Source organism: Pseudochaenichthys georgianus, chromosome 4 (assembly GCF_902827115.2).
Source record: "Pseudochaenichthys georgianus chromosome 4, fPseGeo1.2, whole genome shotgun sequence".
NCBI lineage: Eukaryota > Metazoa > Chordata > Actinopteri > Perciformes > Channichthyidae > Pseudochaenichthys > Pseudochaenichthys georgianus.
The window spans coordinates 36,283,170-36,299,807 of record NC_047506.1 but is presented as its reverse complement, the minus strand read 5'-3'; the positions used below and the strand labels follow the sequence as shown (position 1 = coordinate 36,299,807).

The window sequence follows — 16,638 nt, the reverse complement described above, 5'->3', positions numbered from 1 at the left end:
AAACGAAAACGTCTTTTAAAACTACAATTCCCAGTAGAGACGTGCCATAGAGAACATGTTGCGAAACACAATAGCCAGCATGTGTAGTTCTGGGGGGGCGTTCGAGTCCAGTTTTGAATAGTCTGCCGTGGTTTCGTTCTATTTCAAAGAGCTTGACGCTCAGCGTAACCTTGTCGCACTGCCACTCCAACATCCAATCCCAGTGCTTGAAGATTAATCACGGGGTTTGTCAACGGGACTGTAGTCCCAAACGATAGCTGGGGATTATGGGTAGTGTAGTGTCTTCGGCCATCCTAAACTGAAATGTTTTTCGGATATCATATCGCATTAACAACACCACATCTGGCGTCACAGAGATCTTCTGTTACTGTCCTTTCTTCTTAGAGGAAGTACAGAAACACGTAACTGGATTTGTTTTAACGTTTGAGGTGCAATAAACGACACAGAAGCTTTTTGGCATGTTAAAAACTATTATTTTCTGCCTCGCTCATGAGAGTAACAGCTGGCAAAATTACAGCCTCGCCTACTGATTTCAAATGTGTGCTCTAAAATAATATTTATAAATGACTATTATCATTATTATAAGCAAGACAATAAATAGCAAAGATATGTAGAAAATAAACGTATTTAAGATACGTTCATAACAAACGTAACGTGGGAGAAAATATGTTTCTAGAAGATATGTAGAAAATAAACGTATTTGAGATACGTTCATAACGAACGTAACGTGGGAGAAAATACGTTTCTTGCTAAACGTAATTGAGAATGCAGTTTAGTTCTGTGGGAACGTAATATTTAGGAGACAGGGTTGAACACACACGCTCAGATGGCCATATTATTTATAATGGCTGATGTCAAACAAAAAGGTTAAATAAGCTGAACAACTAAAAAGAATGTCTTGAAAAAAAAAAAAAATAAGAAAGTGTTTCAATCACAATCAATAAAAGGCAATACAGAACTGTATAACATCTCCTGATGTCAAAATATAAAATAAATACAATGATAAATATAAAACAAAATAAAATCTGTACCTTTAGGAGCAATGTCTAACATGTGTAATTAACTTGTGAGTGTGTGAGGCCATTATGCCTAAATAAAGGCAGACCCGGCGGCAGACATACCTCTCTGGGCGGGCATTTGATGTACCAGGGCGGGCCCACCCCGAAACTTACATTTCCCGGGAAAACTGAATTGTGAAAGAGTTGACATGCTGAAAACCCAATGCCTGCAGGGGGGTCTGGGGAGATTCTCCCCCAGGAGATTTTTTGAAATACTAACATAAAATACACATTCTGGTCCTCTCTTGAGAAGAAAAATAAATAAATCTATTACTACACAACATATTTAAAAAAAAAAGGATTGCCATTTCAGTTTTTGGTTACTTTGTTCTGAAAGCTGAACCTGCTGCTCCTCACAGAGAGAAGAGGGAAGAGGCTGTGAATTACTTTACATTGTGGATAAGGGTTGATAGCCCCCATTGTTCTGTGTGTCAAAATGAAAGACAGCCCACACATCAATCATCAAACCGTGGGGTCTTATTTAATTACGTGTTGATTTCTATCAACACGTAACTACAGCAAAAATATTCTCCGTCGGGACTTCCTGCAACAACACCACGTCGTTATCTTGATTCTGATTGGCCAGAAGACATTATCAAAGATGTTCTATTGAGAAGATTATCACTACGTGACAAAAGTTTTCAAACCTGTTGTATTCAGCCCTGATTAAAACAGCGGGCCCAAATCCTGGATGGCCGGGCCCAAATCCTGGATGGGCGGGCCCATGACGCGGGGTCTGAATAAAGGTACTCAAGCTTTACTCTATTTCAAGTTTTTCTTCAGAAAGATGAGTTTGTCTACGTTGTCAGTAGTGAGGAGTAGCATGAAGCTGCAGCGTCGAGATGGGTCTGTCTGCAGACCGCAGCAAGGAGGCGTTTCCTATAGGGGCGTTTCCTATAGGGGCGTTTCCTATAGGGGCGTTTCCTAACTTTTTTTATCCAGCTGCTTTTATAAATCCTCGCAGAAGAAGTCATTGTTCTAGTGATGGGAATTCCGGCTCTTCTTGCTGAGCCGGATCATTCGGCTCCCAAAGGGCTCTTCAGTTTACCACATATTATACATTTTAATTAAATCAAATGTAGCGCTGTTTTGACTAATTATTTATATGTGTACACATATATCACTTAAATTATTCAAAACATCCTTTGTACTAAAGTATTCAAAAGTAAAAATTACATGTTTAATATAACTTATTTTCTGTGGCCAATTGTTTTCATTGCATTTACAGACCCGTGTAACTCTCTGATACCACCCAATTAATGCATTGACTTGCTTGTAGAACCACGTTACACAAAACAGATGGCAACACCTATAAACACTATTTAAAAAAGGGACTACTGTATCAACCTATATAAAGTATATAAATATAGTTTTTCTCCCTGCAGGAGAGGGGAGCGTGCTTTGAGATCAACTGCTAGGCTGCAGCGGGGAGAAGAGGGGAACAAAAAGTAGGAAGAGAAGTAATGGGTCAGAAACCCTCCTTTTTACGCAGCGGTCCAGACATAGACATCATAGCTACGGCGACATAGTTGCCAGTTACTTTTGGCATTAGGGCAGGGATATCTTTCAAGGTTTGACATAATGAATTGTGCTACTTTTAAAGCAAGCAACGATGTTTTCAAATCTGTAATCAAAAAGCTCCTCAAAAACACTATAGAAGCAGTTCCTGCCGTTGTTACGTTAGTTCAAACAGTAACAACGGACTACTTTTCTTAGCGGATGCATGTCAATTTAAATCAATACAAAAAACTATTTTTTAAATCAATAAAATCTTTTTCTAAATCCATAAAAGCATTTTAATTATTATTGGGAGTCATGTCGTTACTTTGTTGAGAATGTGGCCATGTGTAATAAGCGGGATAATGTCCACATTGCACATTGCATAATGTGCCTTCATGCCGATCTAGATCCCTCCGCAAAAACAAAACAAAAAACGTCTCGTTCGCGGGCGAGAGCCGGCTCCCGTCGTTCACTATAGGAAACGCCCCTATAGGAAACGCCTCCTTGCTGCGGTCTGCAGACAGACTCTATTGGCAGCGTCGGAGACAGCAGTTACAGGACCGCACTTGTAGAACCGCACACACAGGTCCCGCGTCACGGCGGCACGTGACGGAGCACGTTCACATGAATGTGAACGTCAACGCAGAGAATGTGAGTAATGTGAAGTGCTTTTACAGTTTTATTTGTTTAACATTAATAACAATTCCGGTGTCTTGAAATGAAGTGTGATTAGCTAACATTAACTATGATAGTGTTAAGGCAATACAAACAAGCATCTGTTTGCTTATGATAGCTTCTAACCGTATTAAAGTCTCTAAAAACAACTATTCGTTAGCTATAGCTTTCGGCAAAAGCATTACCAAAAGCATTAGCTTCGTTAGCATATTTGATCATTTGTTTAATGAAACTAGCGTGATTGTGGCAAGCCCAACTAGGTGTCATAGTTGAGTAATTGAATCACTAATTACAGTAAGAGTGTGAGTAATGTGAATCATGTTTGTTTTTTTAAAGTTAACAACTATTCTGTTGTATTGAACAGCCATACAAGCAACAAGTGCTAAATGTAATCTGTTATTCTATGATGACTCGCTGCAAAACCAACTGTTAACCATTTTGTGTATTTGTTTAATGAAACTGTATGTTATGGTTATGTTATTTGACAGAGGCTTTTATCCAAAGTGACTCACAAAAAACATAAAATAACCATAATTAAAATTAGAATTTCAATACAAATAGTTACATAGTCAAGTTATATTACTTATTACATTTTTAACAGGGTAATTACTCATCTGTAACCTACTACATTTAAAAAAAAAGTAAACTTCGCAACCCTAATGATTAATTATAGTCAGCTAATTCATTAAACTTCAACGGATGACAAAAGCATGTCAATATGTCCACTACATTAAATCAGCAGTAGCCTAAGTTCTGTCTTCAGTGTAAATGCTTCTTTAATAGTCATTGTATTACAATTTGAATTCATTGTAAATAATCTTTACTGTGCTGACTGCCTGTTTACCGTTTATCAGACAGTGTCATCATTTTGACATGTTTTGTAATATTGCATCAGGTGTTTTAGTCAGTTATGTCGGCCTATTATGTAGGTTAGGATCTGTCGTGTCAGAATCTAAGAATTAGGCCTAATTTATGTCTGTCTGTGAAATTGTTTCAAAATGTTCAGTTTAACAAATTAGGCTCTCTCTCTTTCAAGATGCATATTACAATCCAAGAGGGGAGATCCTTGCCGGACCTTCAACGGTGCACGAGTTGTTGCAACGACTTCCACTGCCCGTTCTGTGTCTCTGGTTTGTTCTCACCAACCAAACACTGCAAGGTGAAAAGCCATCTAGAGAGCCACTTCCACCGTGCAGTTCTCCATGAAGGTAAAGTTAGCTTACATTCTCTTGTGAAATGCAAATGGAGTTGCAATGTGTCTGCATTAAAAGCAGCCTGAATGTTATGATCAGTTCCATTTGAGCAATACATCAAAACAAGTCCTATGATTTGTTTGTGGTGACCAGTTACTTGATCCAGATGTTTGGTATTCATAATTTACACTTTTAAATAATATGATCACAAAATAATAATACTACAATTCTATGTTCTTATGTTTAAGGGTATACCATTCACAGATGTGGATTAAATTGCCGACCGGAATATCATTTCCACTGCTGCTACTGCTAATCCATGCTGGCTCGCAAATCAGACTTTGTAAAGCACCTCGCTTTGTGCAAGGCAAAGCACTCTGCCATAACCCCCATCATCCCAGATCCAGCAATGCCCATAATGCCAGTCATCCCAGATCCAGCAATGCCCATAATGCCAGTCATCCGAGATCCAGCAATGCCCATAATGCCCGTCATCCCAGATCCAGCAATCCCCATCATCCCAGATCCATCGACGCCCGTCATCCCAGATCCAGCAATCCCCATCATCCCAGGGCGAAAGATGCAAAGGGTCCGTGTAAAGACTTGTGTCTTAGTTTCAGAATTAGATTTTGTATGTGTCCTTTCTTTTAATAGATATCTAACGATTATAGCTTGAGTCTGTCTGATTCCCCAAACAGCTGATTCTATATACTTGCTGCACATATAATACAAATAAACAACTCCATAAACACACGTTTGCTGATATTTGTGTTACTGCTGGTGATGTTAAATAACATGATTGATTTCCTCTATCTCAATGATGAAAGTTATAATAATAGAAGACATGAAGCTGCAGAGAGAGGTAGGATATATTCTTACCTCTACTTTGTGATAAGATGAAAATACAATATTAAATTGTAATTGTTAAACACATTGTTTATTTCATTTACTGAGGTTTTAAAGATTATTTACAACATAATAATAATAATAATAATAATAATAATAATAATAATAATAATCCTTATATTTATTATAGCGCTTTATCAAAGACTCTCAAAGCGCTTTACAAATATACATTACACATACAGATCATATATGTAATGGTCATCTACTGTGGACAATACCCACAGGAGCAAATTCGGGTGAAGTGTCTTGCCCAAGGACACAACGGCCTGACGCAGTGGGGCGGGAGCGGGTTTCAAACTGGAGTTCATGTGTACATGTGTACATAAGCAGTGGAATAATAGGATATCTCTAGGTCATTAAACTGTCTTCAGTTTAATTTTATTAATACAAAAAATGGGTCATAGAAAATGTTTAATTGTGTATTTCAGCAGAGCGGGGGGGCACGGTGCTGCTGAACCTGGGGTCAGTGGGACATCATCTGGGCAGGTTTAGGGGAAGAAGGAGAATATAAACTGTTATAATCACAGCTATTAAGATTAGAACACTAATATTGTTAACAATCAATCTAATAAACATGCTTTTGTTCCTTCAAAAAACATATTGTTTTATTAGTACAGAGAAATTAAGACTTATTTTAAATATGATTAAATTACATCAGCTATTACTTGTTAACTTACTAGTGTAACATTACTGGGGGCTAAAGGAACAGCTTCATCTTATTTACCTGGCCATGGTTCTCTTTATTTAATCTCCGACGGTGATCTCCAAAATATTTTAAAGTAAAGTTTCTGGATCCATCCATCCATCCATCCATCTTCTCCCGCTTATCCGTGGTCGGGTCGCGGGGGTAGCAGTTCCAGCAGAGAGCCCCAAACTTTCTTTTCCCTGGCGACATCAACCAGCTCTGACTGGGGGGTCCCAAGGCGCTCCCAGGCCAGCGAAGAGATATAATCCCTCCACCTGGTCCTAGGTCTACCCCTTGGTCTCTTCCCAGCTGGACGTGCCTGGAACACCTCCCTAGGGAGGCGCCCAGGTGGCATCCTAACTAGGTGCCCGAACCACCTCAACTGGCTCCTTTCGACGCGAAGGAGGAGCGGCTCAACTCCGAGTCCCTCCCTGATGACCGAACTTCTCACCTTATCCCTAAGGGAGACACCAGCCACCCGGCGGAGGAAACCCATCTCGGCCGCTTGTATCCGCGATCTCGTTCTTTCGGTCATGACCCATCCTTCATGACCATAGGTGAGGGTAGGAACGAAAATGGCCCGGTAGACAGAGAGCTTTGCCTTCTGGCTCAGCTCCCTTTTCGTCACAACGGTGCGGTAAAGTGACTGCAGTACCGCTCCCGCTGCTCCGATTCTCCGGCCCATCTCACGCTCCATTGTTCCCTCACTCGAGAACAAGACCCCGAGACACTTGAACTCCTTCACTTGGGGTAAGGACTCATTCCCTACTTGGAGTGGACAGTCCATCGGTTTCCTGCTGTGAACCATGGCCTCAGATTTGGAGGTGCTGATCCTCATCCCAGCCGCTTCACACTCGGTTGCGAACCGATCCAGTGAGTGCTGAAGGTTGCAGACCGATGAAGCCATTAGAACCACATAATCTGAAAAAAGCAGTGGTGCAATCCTTAGTCCACCAAATTGCAGACCCCCTCCCCCATGACTACGCCTCGAAATCCGATCCATGTATATTACAAACAGGATTGGTGACAAAGCGCAGCCCTGGCGGAGGCCAACCCTCACCGGAAATGGGTCCGACTTACTGCCGAGGACCCGGACACAGCTCTCGCTTTGGGAGTACAGAGATTGGATGGCCCTGAGTAGAGACCCCCTCACCCCATACTCCCGCAGCACCTCCCACAGTAACTCCCTGGGAACTCGGTCATACGCCTTCTACAAAACACATGTAGACCGGATAAGCGTACTCCCAGGCCCCCTCCAGGATCCTTGCGAGAGTAAAAAGCTGATCCGTCGTTCCACGACCAGGACGGAATCCGCATTGTTCCTCCTCAATCTGAGGTTCGACAATCGGCCTGACCCTCCTTTCGAGTACCTTGGAGTAAACTTTCCCGGGGAGGCTGAGTAGTAATTGTAATTGGCACACACCCTCTGATCCCCCTTTTTAAAAAGGGGAACCACCGCCCCGGTCTGCCACTCCTTCGGTACTGTTTCCGACTTCCACGCAACGTTGATGAGACGTGTCAACCATGACAGTCCCTCAACACCCAGAGCCTTCAGCATTTCCGGGCGGATCTCATCCACCCCCGGGGCTTTGCCACTGTGGAGTTGTTTGACGACCTCAGTGACCTCCCCCCGGGAGATTGGTGTTGTTCCCCCGTCATACTCCAGCTCTGCCTCTAACATAGAGGGCGGAGTTGTCGGGTTCAGGAGTTCCTCAAAGTGCTCCTTCCAACGCCCTAACACTCCATCAGTTGAGGTCAACAACGTCCCATCCTTACTGTACACAGCTTGGATGGTTCCCTGCTTCCCCCTCCTGAGGTGTCGGACAGTTTTCCAGAACAACTTTGGTGCCGCCCGAAAGTCCTTCTCCATGTCTTCTCCGAACTTCTCCCACACCCGCTGCTTTGCCTCGGCCACGGGTGAGGCTGCTGCCCTTCGGGCCTGTCGGTACCTTGCAACTGCCTCGGGAGTCCCTCGGGATAACAAATCCCTGAAGGCCTCCTTCTTCAGTCGGACAGCTTCCCTGACCACCGGTGTCCACCAGGAGGTTCGAGGGTTACCGCCCCTTGAGGCACCTAGGACCTTGAGACCACAGCTCCCCGCCGCGGCTTCGGCAATAGAGGCTTTGAACACCGACCACTCTGGTTCAATGTCCCCAACCTCCACAGGAATGCCCGAAAAGCTCCGCCGGAGGTGCGAGTTGAAGGCCTCCTGAACTTGGGCCTCCTCCAGACGTTCCCAGTTCACCCGAACTACACGTTTGGGCTTACCAGGTCTATCCAGAGGCGTCCCCCGCCACTCGACCCAACTCACCACCAGATGGTGATCAGTTGACAACTCCGCCCCTCTCTTTACCCGAGTGTCCAAAACATACGGCCTCAGGTCCGATGATACGATAACGAAATCGATCATGGACCTTCTGCCTAGGGTGCTCTGGTACCACGTACACTTATGAGCATTTCTGGATCCTTTTCAGCTAATTTGCTAGCGGGCTGCTGGAGCAACGCAACCGAACAGTGCGTATCACGTGACGTAAATACGAAGCGCTCCGTAGGCTAGACCGTCTCATTTCGTAGGCCGCTCGGTCCAGCCTACGCGGTCTTGACGGCCGCATCCTGCGTCGACCGCGTAGGCTGCGTACCCCGAAGGATACAACCCCTGAATTGAGACACGGCCACTGTTTACAGACGTGGGTAGCATGTGACAACATCCGGAACTACCGGAAACCAAAATGCTGTGAAGTATTTCCTGTATTTTTTAGAGTGTTGATTTCAGCGTTTGAAATGTATTTAGATGAAAAGTCATGAAAGAGATTAGGAGGAGAATAGGCGTGTCTTGTTATACAATGAATGTAAAATGTCGAAATCCTCTGTTTAACGCAATATCTGACACAGAAGAACGAGGGGGAAGTCTCCTACGTCACCACAGCCCCTAGAGAGGAGGAGCAAATAGCCAGCAAGCAGGAAGGACGAATGCTTGTGGGCTCTCTTCTGGACGACCGACCACTGCGAGAGGAAGCTGCCGCCTTTCTCTCCTGACTGAACAATCTTCTGCTTGTAACATAACCACGCCTTTTTTATTAATTAAAGTACACATTTGAAACTTCTCAGAGACTCAATTTTGTCTCCTTTTTAAAGCTTCTCTCCTGGACGCGAGAATAACGAACACAGTTATCACTTGCTGCCCTCTCCTGTTCAGGTGATCGTACCACAGCAGCAGCAGCCTGTCTACTACATCAGCTCCACTGTGATGCAGCCGATGAACTACATAGTTCAACCACAGCTGCAGAGCACCATGCTGCTGGCTGAAGCTCCTGTCAGCAGCCTGCAGACCATGATTCTGTACGAGGGGAACACTGCTGGGTCCCTACCTCTTCGTATAAACAAGAGGCGACAGAGTGGCAGAGTAGGACCAGGGAGAGGGGACATGAATCCTGTGCTGATGCCAGAACTACATTAAAAAAAAATTGATGATTCATGAGGTTCATGCTAACATGAGATGCTGCTAAAGGTGCTCCATTCTGTACAGTTACCATTAGACTGATTCGAGAAATTAGATGAGGCAGATTAGAGTTATGGTTAATAATCTATTAGTAATTAAAGGATGCCAGTAATGATGACAGTTATTGTGTTGACATTACCTTATTCAAAAGGAAACTACAAAGTTTTTTGTGATCACATTTTTAATTTATTAAACAAATGGTACAATCAATAACATAAAATGCAATACAGTACAAAAACAGCACAAAACTAAAGAAAGAAAGAAAACCCAGTGACGCCAGGGGTCTATAACGGCGCGTCCACACTACAGCTTCAAAAAAAGCTTGGAGCTCGGCGTGTCTGAAGCTCGACCAACAACCAATCACATTAATCTCCCGCCCCTGACACACAAGCAGCGGTTTGATTGGCTAGAGCTTGTACTGGCATATGATTTGATTGGCTGACGCTTCCACCGAAAGCTTCAGAAGCTTCAAAAGTTGAACATTGCTCAACTTTTGCAGCCTGAAACGCCAAGAAAGCTCCGCTCTGCTTCCCACAATGCAGTTCGGCGAAAAGTGACGTCACCCCATTCAAAGTGAATGGGCAGAAGTGTTGGAAACCCCTTTTGAAGCTGTCGAAGCTGTAGTGTGGACGGGCCGTAAGTGTGAAAATTATTTTATGAAGCGTGTTACCATAGTTATGTTTAACTATTGTCTGAATCGAAGGAAAAACGTCGATCCCCAGGTATGTAAAAGTTTTGACAACTGGGATAGATGGAGGGACAGGTGCATTGATCATTGCCTGGTTAAGTGGCATCAAAGCAGATTTCTGCCAATTTATCTTAAACCCAGAAAGCTGACCATATCGATCGACAATAGACAGTATTCTTGGGATACATTGTACAGCATTGCCCAAATACAATAGCACATCATCAGCATATAACGAAAGATGATGATGCGTACCATTAATAGAGATTGGGGATAACGTGGGTGACTGACGAATGGTGTGTGCCAGCGGCTCAAGTGACAGCGCAAATATCAAGGGGCTTAGCAGACAGCCTTGCCTTGATCCTCTCGAGATAGCAAAAGATGGGGAGCATACTAGGGCTGAACGATTAATCGATTTTAAATCGAAATCGCGATTCGAGATGATGCGATTATCAAATCGCAAAGCCTGCGATTTTTTTTAACTTTTTTAAACTTTTTTTTTTTTACATATTTTTTTTTTTCACATTTTTTTTTTTCCCTTCTTGTGTGTCAGTCATCCATAAGTGCTGTGCTCCACATGTACCAGCCATTGTTAATCAATCAGAAGTGGCCCATGATAGAAGGTGATAGACAGATAGATCCAATCACCTGCCAAGTGCTTCTGAAAGCGCCTGCCCTTTCCAAATGGCTTCCAATGGAGCTTTAGATGGTTTGGTGAACCATCTGAGTCAGGTTAGTGATGCTCCATCACGTGTTTCTATTACAGGGAGAATCTGAAACTGAAGCTTGACTTTAAAGCAACCCAACGGAAGTTTCATGTAAGTTTAGTTCTTTCACTCGTAGCTCGGGCTGCGGGGGTGCTAGAGACGGGAGCACGTTGATACGACCTTCCTAGCCGGAGTTATGGCCGCATTTTACAATAAACTTCCATTGGGTCGCTTAAAAAATAAATATCGCAATTCGAATCGCAATCGCAATATTTGTCAGAAAAATCGCAATTAGATTTTTTCCCAAAATCGTGCAACCCTAGAGCATACCTTGCCTGTAAGCACCATAGCTGTTGGGTTTTTATATAGCACCTTGACCATGTCAATAAAAGGGGCGCCAAAGCCTATTGCCCCGAGTACCGACCACAAAAAGGGCCATTCTAGGCGGTCGAAGGCCTTCATCGCATCAAGTGAGAGAACTGCAGCTGGGGAAGGTAGATGTTGGGCCCCATCTATGATGTGTAATAGCCTACCTTACATTGCCAGCGGCAAGCCTGGATTTTATAAAGCCTGTCTGATCGCTATGTACTAGATTCGTCATGTGAGACTGAAGGCACCTAGCCAGCACTTTGGCATAGATCTTTACGTCAGTGTTTAAGAGTGAGAGGGGCCTGTAACTAGTACACTCTGTCGGATCCTTGCCTTTTTTAAGAAGCAAGGATAACAGGGCAGTGTTGACGTCTCTCAAAAATGAACCCTCCTTAATAGAAAATAATATCATCTCTACAAGCAAGGGGCCGAGCAAGGGCCAAAAGGTGAGATAGAATTCGGGTGGAATACCATCTGGGCCTGGCGACCTGCCCTTACGCATGTCCATTACTGCTTTCTCAATTTCGTGGTGTGTGATGGGAGCATTCAGATTTTCAGAGTCGCTGACAGAAAGAGACTCCATTTGGATATTATTTAAAAAATCATCGCATTCAGATTGGACAAAGCCACTCTCCGAACTGTACAGATCCTTGTAGAAAGAAACAAAGGTGGTGTTCACGCTCTTGGGATCGGTTAGAACAGTGCCATCTATAGATTTAACACTGAAAATATCAGCAAAATGTTCATTGGTCCGAAGCCTCAAGGCCAGCAGGTGGCTAGGTCTGGCGGAGTGGAAGTAGTAAGTCTGTCTGGTTCTGTGCATAAGAAATTCTGAACGGCGTCTGAGGAGAGAATTAATTTCTTTTTCTATCAGGTCTTTTTGGAGAGCAACAGAATCGCTGTAATGGTGTTGTAAGTTAGCATCGAGAGCAGCATACTTTAGTTCTAATGCTTCCAATTTAGCTGCACGTTCCTTGTTTCGGGTGGATGCGTAGAGAGTGGTGTTGCTTCTAATAAAGCCCTTTGATGCCTCCCACAAAAATCTCGGGTCAGACACTGACCCCTTGTTGAACCCCAAAAACTCACGGAGGTTAGTCTCAAACTGAGACTTGTATGTTTCGTCACGCAGCAGTGAGGAGTTAAAACGCCATCTGGGAGCTCTAGTGGGGACAGCCCTAAGTGTGACAGAACAGTAGATGGGTTTGTGATCAGTCCATGTAACTGGTATATAGAAAGCCTTCCGAACATTATGAAATAGATCTTTGGACGCGAAGAGAAAATCTATCCTAGAAAAGGATTTATGTCTACCTGAGAAAAAAGAGTAATCTTTTATGGAGGGATTCATCACACGCCAGATGTCTATCATATTTGTTTGGGCCACCCACCGGCGTAACGGATCAGAAGCGAGACGTTGGTCTCTACTCTCTGCCCCACCTGTTCTATCCATATTGCTATCCCATACTGCATTGAAATCTGCGCCCATAACCAGACGAAAGCCTGTGAGATCCCGTAGAGTTTTGGTTAATTGGTCATAAAAGCCAGCCTCAAAAGTGTTGGGAGCATTGGCAGAAATCAATTGGCAGAAATCAATGCTATATTCTGCCCGTCCAGACGAAGCTTGGCAATGCCCAGTCTCCCCTCTTTGTCTGTCCAAGAGCCGATCAGATCAAATTTCAGCTTGCGCCTACAAACTATCATCACACCCTTGGTCTTCGTAGGAGCAGACGAAAAGACAATAGGGTGATAGAGCCTATTTGCAAAGCGGGCCGCATCCTTGATGAGTAAATGTGATTCCTGTATCATGGCAAAGTCAATATTTCTCTTGCAAAAATCCTAAAATAGTGGTCCTTTTATGTGGGATATTCAGTCCTCTGGCATTAATGGAAATTAAATTGAGATTAGTCATAAGTAGAGTAGAGTAAGAATACAATATAAAGTATAGTCACCTCAACAAGCAGGATATGGTGATCTGGATCCCAAAAAAAACCTTGCCCAAAAAAGAAAAAACAACCCAAGAAAAGTGAGAAGATATGTCCCTCCTCGACATTCCTGATAAGTCCCTAACTGGACAAATAACTCAAATCTGGGAACTCTAACTGCCTAAGAGGGGCAGCACCATCACCGATCAGGTGATATCTGTTAATTGCTAGACAATGATCTAGCGAACTGCTGAGCAACGCGTCACACATGCAAAAGATCCATCACAACATCAAATAATCAAAAGAAAAATGTAAATGTGGCCAAGTAACGTAAGAGCATGTGAAATAAACAAAAAAAGAGATACAACAAGATAATAGTTTGTACCACTTTGACATGGAATGTCGATATATGCCCAGCCATACAGCCTGCCCAACGCCCACACGCATACACTCGCACTGCACTCTCCCACCAAGCCTATACACATCAGCGTCCGTACACTCTTAACTCCATCCCGCGTATATAGGCACAAACACAGGCCGTGCTCGGCCACCACGCCAACCATACACCCGCGAGCACGGATGCGCAATTATGGCACTTTGGGCTTTTCATACTTAATAGACACCCACAAACCTATGCCACAAACACACCGCCAGCGCGACAACCACACACGCAGCCCACACATACACACAGGACAAATTATGCTTGGCTAGGAATACGAGAGAAAGACTTACCGGTCTACATGTGGTCAGTGCATAATAAAAGAATGAAACAAATAAATGTAGAAAGAAAAAGGCAGTCCAAAAACTATGGTCTACGTATACGCCCCGCGGGTCGGGGGTTCCATCCAGGCAGATCCTTTTGCTGGAATCTCAGGAAACGCACCACGAAAGGTCTCGGTGGAGCCCCGGGCCTGATTGGCGCTAGAGACCTGTGAGCACGCTCCAAATCCAGGCCCCCAGGAAAATCCGTCTGAAGGATGTCCGGCAGCGCTGTCCTCAGGAAGGATAAAGCATCTTTCTCCTCAGAATGCTCCGGGAATCCATAGATGCGTAGATTCACCCGCCTATCCCTATCCTCGTATTCCACTAGCTTAGCATTCAGCGTTTCTACCTCCGAAGCCAGGGCTGGCGGAGAATTGCGGCGCCGGTCTTCTGTGTCTTCCAGCATATCCAGCCGGGCCTCACTGGTAATTCGGGTAAGCACGTCAGCTAGCTTCTCCTCAACAGCAACAACGGCTCTCCGCGTTTCCGATAGTTCTTTCCGAAGGTCAGTAAAGTGCTTTGTTTGGTCCTCAGATAGCTTTTGAAGAAGCTCGAGAATCGCGGTGTTGGTAGGCTCAGTAGCAGCTGAGTTCAACACCGACATGTCCGGTGAGACATTCGCAGGCACCAGGTTAACCAGGTGTTGTTGAGTTGCATTAACTACGGTTTTCTGAGTTTTTTTAGTATTCGGCATGTTTAAATGTAACAGATGACTATTGGGACTAATAACTCGTGATTGAGATAAAAAGTATCACTGATAGTGGGATATTTAAGCAAAATAAATGGTGATGGCGCCGGAGCCACGAACTTAAGCAGCCATCTTCCTCGATGTCCACTCCTCCCCGGAAACTGCAAAGTTAAATGCACATTAAATAATTTAGAAGAAAAAAAAGTGTTCTCATTCATAACACTCCGTCCGATGTCTCACTATGGGATGCGCCTCATCGCGGAGCAAACAGAAGCATCAATCTCATTACGCCAATCCTGATTGGCTGGTGATCTTGACGTCGACGTCAGGGGAAATCACCCCCTATAAGTAGCCTGCGCCACGACGCATGCGTCATTCAAACACCTCTTCTCGCTTCAGAGCACATCTCGTCCACAGACTGAACCCAAAGCTCATTTTTGGTCGACGGGCGTTAGCCGGCTACCCTATTCTCTCACAGAGGAGTATTATAGTCAACCTCGCCGTTCTTCCTCTGGAGTAAGGTAAGGTTTTGACTTCAAGTTAGCAACACACCAGTTGCTAACTTGTGTTTTTTCCCTCACTACCGACACCACGGTAGCGAGGACACTTTTTTCTTCTCTCTTCCACGGAGGAGAAAAGGATTACAGGAATATTACCATACCAGGTAATATCCTTGAGAGAAAAAGACCCACGCTGTCCTTTTCCCCCCCGGATTAAAGACAGATCGGTAAATACTTTTTTCTCGAACGTACCTGTCATGAGCGGACCCTCTCCATGCCTCACGGCGAACGAGATGGATGCCTCTCCCCCTCACACCAGAGGAGTCAGGAACTCGGAGGCTCGGCGCTGCGGTTGCGGGTTGAAAGTGTCAGGCACAGACTCACACCAGATCTGTTCGTCCTGCCTCGGGCTGGAACACGCCCAGGAGGCCATCGACAACCCCGGCTCGTGCGGACATTGTGCCCGCCTCACCGTGAAGAGCCTCCACCGAAGGTTAGCGCAACAAGCTAACCTGTCGGGACGGGACCCCCCTCATGTCCACTGATCTGCCGACCGGCAATCAAGACACGGGGGCGTCTGCCGCAGAGATGGAGCCCCTCACTGCGGTCTGGGGCTCACCGACAGCGGCACCCGCAGAACCGGAATCCCGCGCCATATCAGGCCGAGATCCGGTGGTGGCAAGAAACGCGGGAACGGGGCCCCACGCTATACCAAGCTGGGGCTCCCGACTGGACCTCACCATGGTTTCACCCGCGGAAGATGTCCTGGAGTTAGACTACATGGAGGACGAAGAGTACACCTCTGAGTTCCTCCTGTCTGACTCGGATGAGCAAGAAGACGACGTCTTCGTGTCACCAGCTCAGGCTGCGAAGCCGGGAGCGATGGCTGCTCTCTCGGCGATAGCACACCAGCTTCGCCCTGTCTCAGTATGGACCTACAAGCCGTGTGTCAGCGCGCTGCGGCCAGACTAGACAAGTTGGCCGAGAAAATCTCCGGTTCCGGCTGCAGCTCAGGCTCAGCCAACCCAGAATTTCGGCCAGCAGTCGAGGAAGAAGAAGCGAGCGGCGTGACAGCTCCTCCTTCTCCCCTCCATGAATGTGTTCCCGCCGCCTCGAGAGATGCCTAAACGCCATCCTCAAGTCCGCACAAACACATGTCACACGTTGGTTGATTCCTCTGCCATTAAACATTTGCCGCTGACGCATCCAGGCCGAGGGCCGAGGGCGCAGCTCAAAAAAATGAATAGAAAATCAATCAAACCAATTTTCTCCCCTTTTAAGAGCAGCAACGGCATCTCTCAAAAGGTGGATTATTGACGGGTCTGTGAAGGCACCACCGCCACGCGCAGTGCCGGCTGGAGCTGTAACGGCCCGTCCACACAGCGGCGTGCGTTGACGCTTCCCCATTCACTTTGAATGGGGTGACGTCACTTTTAGCCGAAATGCATCGTGGGAAGCGACGTGGAGCGTAGCTGGCGTGTCTCGCTGCAAA

At 45.2% G+C, this 16,638-nt stretch overlaps 1 protein-coding gene across 1 annotated transcript in view; it reads left to right on the top strand.

Annotated features, from left to right (window-relative positions):
* Positions 1 to 4,745: 4,745 nt before the first annotated feature.
* LOC117445024 (desmoglein-2.1-like) overlaps positions 4,746 to 16,638 on the top strand; it is a 60,076-nt gene continuing 48,183 nt past the window's right edge. Inside the window, exons 1-2 of the mRNA XM_071203033.1 lie at positions 4,746 to 5,015; positions 9,214 to 9,420. Coding sequence (XP_071059134.1) covers positions 4,746 to 5,015; positions 9,214 to 9,420 — 477 coding nt within the window. The remainder of the gene's footprint in view (positions 5,016 to 9,213; positions 9,421 to 16,638) is intronic.